This window comes from Phoca vitulina, unplaced genomic scaffold (assembly GCF_004348235.1).
Source record: "Phoca vitulina isolate PV1807 unplaced genomic scaffold, GSC_HSeal_1.0 scaffold1240, whole genome shotgun sequence".
Taxonomy (NCBI): Eukaryota; Metazoa; Chordata; class Mammalia; order Carnivora; family Phocidae; genus Phoca; species Phoca vitulina.
The window spans coordinates 1-6,621 of NW_022590927.1; the positions used below are offsets into that span (position 1 = coordinate 1).

General features: G+C 40.0%; 1 protein-coding gene across 1 annotated transcript; it reads left to right on the forward strand.

The window, feature by feature from the left end:
* The first annotated feature begins 218 nt into the window (after nt 1–218).
* On the forward strand, nt 219–6,509 carry LOC116629525 (thioredoxin-related transmembrane protein 4-like). Its single transcript, XM_032399792.1, has 2 exons — nt 219–594; nt 1,979–6,509. Exons 1-2 carry the CDS (start codon nt 489–491, stop codon nt 2,341–2,343), a joined length of 471 nt encoding a protein of 156 aa, XP_032255683.1. The 5' UTR covers nt 219–488; the 3' UTR covers nt 2,344–6,509.
* The last annotated feature ends 112 nt before the right edge of the window (nt 6,510–6,621 follow it).

Here is a 6,621-nt window from a genome sequence, read left to right on the forward strand (position 1 = left end):
ACCATGAGAGACTATGGACTCTGAGAAACAAATAGGGTTTTAGAGGGTAAGGGGGATTGGCTAGCCCAGTGATGGGTATTAAGGAGGGCACGTACTGCATGGAGCACTGGGTGTTATACGAAAACAATGGATCGTGGATCATGACATCAAAAACTAATGATGTATTGTATGGTGACTAACATAACATAGTAAAATTTAAAAAAAAAATAAAAATAAAAAGGCCATTTTAGACTTGGCTCAGAGTATCTATTTTCTTATACCTGCTTGATTTACCTATTTGTAATGGGCTCTCTATAGACATTTGACTTTGTGACCCCTGACTCCTGTTAAATATTTGTAATATTCTCCTACATTGTTACATTTGAAAAATAGGAGATTCTTAATTGTATCCATGTCTTTTTTGAGGACTTTTGACCAACTGCTAATTAATTGTCTGTGAATATCTGGTTATAGAACCAAGGCCTACATTTGAGGTTCTTTGGTATTAAATGTCATATCTAGTCACAGTAAAATCACTTTTTTCCCTCCAGGTCCTGGTGGTAATATCAGAATGTTTCTATATACCACTTCCAAGGCATTTATCTGAACGTACTGGTAAGTATGATAAACTCATGTGATAGAGTATTTTTGGAATTCTGTGGTGTGCCCTTTTGTGCTCACAGAGATACTAGATTCTTCCCCCCCCCCCCAATTCATTAGGTGGCCAAACCATCACCACTTACCAAATTCTTTGAAATATGTTCTCTAGATCAGATTTGAACAAAAATTCTTTTTTTTCCCCTTAAATTAGGGAATACTTCATTTTGGCAATTATTTTTTCCCTTTAAGTGTATGCCCTTCATCAGTTAGTTGATACCTTTTCTTTCATTCAAACTGGAATGAAGGCGGGCAACTCATATTTATTGAGCCTCAACTATGTATCATTAACTATCCTAAGTCCTGTAAGAACAGTCTCCCCAAATCCTTGCACTGCCCCACACCATTTGTGGGATTCAACAGCCCTGGATTTGCATGCTTTTATTCCTAGTTTTGAGACTTTGCATGAAGACTTTTATGAGACTTTAAAATTGTTGCATTTTATGTGGGAGTTTAAATAAACTTCTATTTCTTTTAAGTTCTTGAAGTTTTCAAGGCTTGGAGACTTCCTTAGATAATTAGATAATATATTATGTTCCTTAGAATTGTTAAAAATCACAGAAACCCAGTTTAAAGTAACTTAGGGAAAAAAGGAAAATTTAAATTAACTCACATAACTGGAAGACCCAGGGATGTTCTGGCTTCAAGCACAGCACAAGGGATGTTAGGTTTCTGCTTCTCTGTGGCTGATTCGGGGGCTCTCAACAGCCCTAACTCACATATTATCAGTTGAACAATTCCTGTAGAAAGAGAGAAGGCTTTTCCTTTTGCCTCTGGCCAAAAGCTCCTGGGAAGTCCTGTGACTTAAGTCACATTTCTCAACCAATCACCTGACCAGTGAGTGAGTGGGTCGCTGAGTGTTCTGTAAGGTACCAAATATAAAGCATGAAAGAACCTTTGCCCTCCCTGGCCCTGTGCTCTACCAAAGTCAGCAGGGTCAGTGAAATTTTCCGAGAGGAATGGGGAAGCCCCAGATGGAGCTAGGGGCTGTGTGATAAAATAGCTTCAGATTGGGGCGCCTGGGTGGCTCAGTTGGTTGGGCGACTGCCTTCGGCTCAGGTCATGATCCTGGAGTCCCGGGATCGAGTCCCGCATCGGGCTCCCTGCTCGGCGGGGAGCCTGCTTCTCCCTCTGACCCTCCCCCCTCTCATGTGCTCTCCTTCTCTCTCTCATTCTGTCTCAGATAAATAAATAAAATCTTTAAAAAAAAAAAATAGCTTCAGATTGGAGAAAACTGTCACGTGCCCCCCCCCCCCCCACTTCATTTCACGGCTAGACACACTCGACTGCCTGCTGAATGATCAGTTTATTGAGAGGCTGTTCCCTTCTGTTCCCTCCACAGAGCAGACTCGGAGGTCAGAGGAGGCCCACAAAGCTGAACAGCCGCAGGATGCAGAGGAGGAAAAAGACGATTCAAATGAAGAAGAAAACAAGGACAGCCTTGTAGATGAGGAAGAAGAGAAAGAAGACCTTGGTGATGAGGATGAAGCAGAGGAGGACGAGGAGGAGGACAGCCCGGCTGCTCGTGCGGACGAGGAGAGGAATGACGCCCAGGACCAAGGGCCCCTGAGAGAGGTTCAGGACGGGGGAGAAGCCGAGCCTGGAGAAGACGTGCCCGAGCAGGCCAGCCCAGCCCACACAGAGGTGGCAGAAGACACCCTGAGGCAGCGCAGAAGTCAGCACGCGGATAAGGGCCCACAGGTCTAATGACAGTATTTCTGAGAATTCAGACCAAAGGAGTAGTCAGCTTCCTTCTGGTCTGCAGTGTAAATCAAATCCTTATTTTTTTTTCTGAATGAGCAAGCTTCTCTTAAAAAACAATCTCTAGTCATGTAGTCTCTGGCATGAAGTCTCATGTATGTTGATGAGAGTGTTTCAGACACGACAATCAGGAAACAGAAAAACAGGGTGTTAGCATCTGTTTGGGGACTTGGCATGGGCACACATTCATTAGCTTGAGGCTAGAGAGTTTTGACCAGAGAAAGCACCCCGCAGGCGCCATAAAACGCAAGCCAAGCCACACGACAACATCCGCACAGTGCATGGGAGGTCTTGCAGAAGTCTTCTTGTGTTAAGTATTTGTTTTTGTCAAACTGTAAGAGACATCAACCACCACGGTACAGAGACACTTTTTCAGAGAGAGAAATTGAGAGGGCCCTGGTTATTGTGGTAGAAAAGAGCTTGGACGTCATCCCAACTCTCTAAATCTCCTTTGTTAGGATTTATTTCTTACCTTTAGTATTTCCAACTTTCCCACCACGGGCCTGCAGGCGCCCCACACTCTTCACAATACTTCCTCAGTGAGAGGCCTCCGACAGCGGCTGCTACACATCAGCCGCCTTCGTTCTGACTGAAGGGTTTACATAATCCAGAACCAAAGCCCACGGAGCTGTGACTGCCAAGCATCTTGAATGAAATGTTGTAACCTTTGGAGATTCAAAAGGAAGTAGGGATTTTACAGGACAGATTTTTGTTGTTGTTGTTTGCCAAGATGTAGTAATTTTTTTTTTTTCCAAAAGGATCCTTTAGCAATATTCTTTTTGAAGCCAGAAGTGCCCTAAGTGTTGCCAGTGCAAGGTTGTCTTGTGAAGAGAACTTGAATACTTTGTTGTTTTGCTTCCATCTCAAGGGGTTCTCTGGCTCTTGAACCACTTTAATATTAAGTGCAAAACCATTTCTGGTTTTCTTTCAGTGATGTGCTTTTGGTGAAAGAATTAATGAAAGTGAATATCTGGAAATGAAAGATTTGGTTTCCTTTCCTTCTTCCTTAATCTTGTAAAGAATTTTATCCCTGTAAATCTCTCAATACTCAATCTACTAAAAGTACCCAGGGGGCCCAATTTCTTTTAAAGAATCCATCCATCTACTTCTGCCTTACCTGATTTATGTCTTCGAATAAATTCATAAAATTAGATTCCAAGCTTATGAAAGATGTCTGAAGTTGATCCTACACCCTTTGGGTCCTGACAGAAAAACAAGTAATACACGTTTATGAAATTCGAAAAGTTTCTGTCATCTTTATAAAGAAATATGCAGTATACTCCTGTCTGGCTGTTTTGATAACCCTTACCTTGTATTAACTTTGCACACAGGGTCCTTGGAGGAGGGAGAGGTGCTGAGATCCTCTACCCTTGAGTGGTTGGATGGGCCTGTTGCAAGCCTCACACAAAGGGAGTTTTTATTCTGACAGAATCCAATTTTTAGAGATGGTTATTTCTCATCTTTCCAACTCAGTTACCTGACAGTCTCATCCCCCCGTACTGTGAGGTTCACGAGGAGTCGCCAATAGTTTTTCTCTTCAGACGGCAACAGCACCTTGAGTTTGAGGCCATCACAGAACTGACAGACTGGGAAAAACTTGACTTTGGCTCATTTCCTGCCCCTCCTGCCATGTACGTCTCTAACACAGCCTCAGCCCAAGCACCATGGTCCTGATGGTGGCAACTCCCTCTCCTTGATCCTAGGAAGCTTTTCTGGATCATTGCTGAGCGGGGTCTGCCCTTCTGTCACTGGATTTCTTTCTCTTATAATCAGCTGAAACAATTTTCAAAGATCAGTAAGTTTAAATTCAGAGGTATGGAATAAGAAAGGTTTCATAGTTTGGCTTTTCTGTATAATACCTCCCCCCTTTACACTCTTTATATTAAAACTTTTTTTTTTTTTTTGAAGTGGAGCGTTTGACCAGAAGGGAAGGAATGAAGAAATAAAATCCACTTTCGCTTTTTATAAATGTAAGGCCAATTTCCAATTGGACCCCAGATAATACCTAATTATATAACAAGAGAAATGTATGTTCTTTCTCAACAATACTTTTAAAAAATTGGAGGAAGAGGGGAAACCAGTTTGGAGAAGAAGATTCATTGAGAGTTGAAGCCTCTGTGGCTATAGGAACCATTTTTTTTTAACATCCTGGCAAAAGGTGGGGTTTTTACTAAATGGACTGATAAGTACACATCTAATTTGATTTCTTTCCACTTGAGGCCTTTAGGTTTTCAGTATTTACTGAATATAAAACTAAGGGGAAAAAAGTCAGTCTAAAATAATTTGAAATTAGATTAACATTTCAGTAGGCTTTTATGGATTTTTTCTGGAGATAATCTATTTAATCCAGAAGTCAAATGTGTGGAAACATGATTTTGATATAAAAAATAAAAAATAATCATGCTTCCTATGTTGCAATATCAGTTATCTAATTACAGAATAGTATTTTCTGTAAATCAAAATTAGGAAAATTAAATAAAAGTGACGGTAGATTTGAGAATGGGGGTGCAGTGCGTTATATGTGAGTAGTTTCTCTGATGAGAGGGCAAGTCTGAAACTTCTAGCTACGTTTTTTTTAGTTTCTTTTATCATTCATCTCTTGCTAGATCTGCTCTACCACCCCAGCTTGCTTAGAGATCTCCTATTGGAGCTACAGATAGGCAATCCCACTTCTTTCTTTCTCTTTGAAGTCTCAGCACAGAATGGGGTGACAGGCAGGACTCATTCACTTCACAGGTCCCTGAACCTCATGGGTGCATACTTACAACCTCTTCTGGTGTGTGAGCCCTGTTAGCCACAGGCTTCTTTAACTACAAAAAGAAATCCAAAATAACGACTGTAATAAAAAGTAAACAAGCGTTAGCCAGGTTGGCTTTTGACAGTGGAGAAGGCCAAATTTTGACTTTTTTTATGGCCAAAATCCTTGTTAATAACCATGGCATTGCTACGTGATTTGAGGATATGTAAGCCTGCAGAACTGGCATTCTGTAACACCTCTGGGGGAAGGATGATAAAAACATCTTCTAGCTGAGCACTTAGCCTTTATAACTTTTACAACCAAGTCTTTAAGAGTGGAGCTTGTATGCTGCTTTCCAGGATGGCAAACATTAAAGAGTCCCCCCCCAAAAAAAGGATAGAAACAATAGCGTCCACCTAAGATTTCAGTATAAAATGTTCAATTGACATGAAGTGAGAGAAAGAAGGGAAAGATTGGTGCTTTTGCTAATGTGTATCAACTTATCTCTGTCCAGCTCAGTATTGAAGTGTTATTTCTACCAGTATTATAAATGTGTGACAGACCCATCCCATCAAATACAGTGTTTTGAAAAGTATTCATGTGAATCTTTTGTGCCAACAGAAAAGTTCCTTCTTGTTCAGTATCTTTACCTTAGTCCTACGTTTTGATCCTCTTCAGAAGATCAGTTTCTCTTGAAAAACCAAATGATGAACCTTGATGGGACAGCTTTTTGAGCAGCTTTTCTGAACCAGGAGATTTAGTTAGAAGGCCTTTGGTGGTTTCAGACATGGCTTTCAGATGGCTTCTTCTCGGTCAAGTTTCATGGGAACTGCGCCCCTGTATATGTGTGACTCAGATCATTTTCACATGTTTCTGATGTAGTTTCATGTATTTGTTACTAAATAGCTTCTTTGTGCAAATGCAGTTTTTATGCTAAAAATACTGTTTATTTGTATTGTAATACATTATAAATTTGTTATTTATATTTTTTGTAATAGTCTTAATTATTTAGCTCAGTGATATTTAATTATTTTTCTCTTCATCCATGTGTTCTCTCCTTCCTCAGATAGCATCTGCAGCATCTGGAATGGGGAATCAAGATATGAGTCTCAAGCGTCACAAAATTGTATATAATCTTTGATCATATGTTTTTATTTTATTATGAACTTCTATTTGCATCCAAACCTAATGATAGTGCTAAGTAAAATCAAAATAGTGTATTGCTTTTCATAAAAGCATTTTCACAAAAGTCATTTGCCTAGGCAGTGAAAAGTACTGCTTTGTTAAAAAAAATAATTTTCCTGTGCCCATCCTCTATCCAATCTGTTTGCTCCCCCATCTTTCTTTCTTTTTCTTCCTTTTCTTCCTTCCTTCTTTCTTTCCTTCTCTTTCTTTTTCTTCCTTAATTTCTTTCTTTTTCTTTCTTAATTTCTTTTTCTTTCTTTCTTTCTTTCTTTCTTTCTTTCTTTCTTTCTTTCTTTCTTTCT

Excerpts from the sequence above, each read along its gene's own strand:
- LOC116629525 (XM_032399792.1), top strand. The coding sequence starts at position 489 with ATGTCATATCTAGTCACAGTAAAATCACTTTTTTCCCTCCAGGTCCTG. Across the intron at positions 595-1,978 it reads GCATTTATCTGAACGTACTG|AGCAGACTCGGAGGTCAGAG; the intron begins GTAAGTATGATA and ends TTCCCTCCACAG.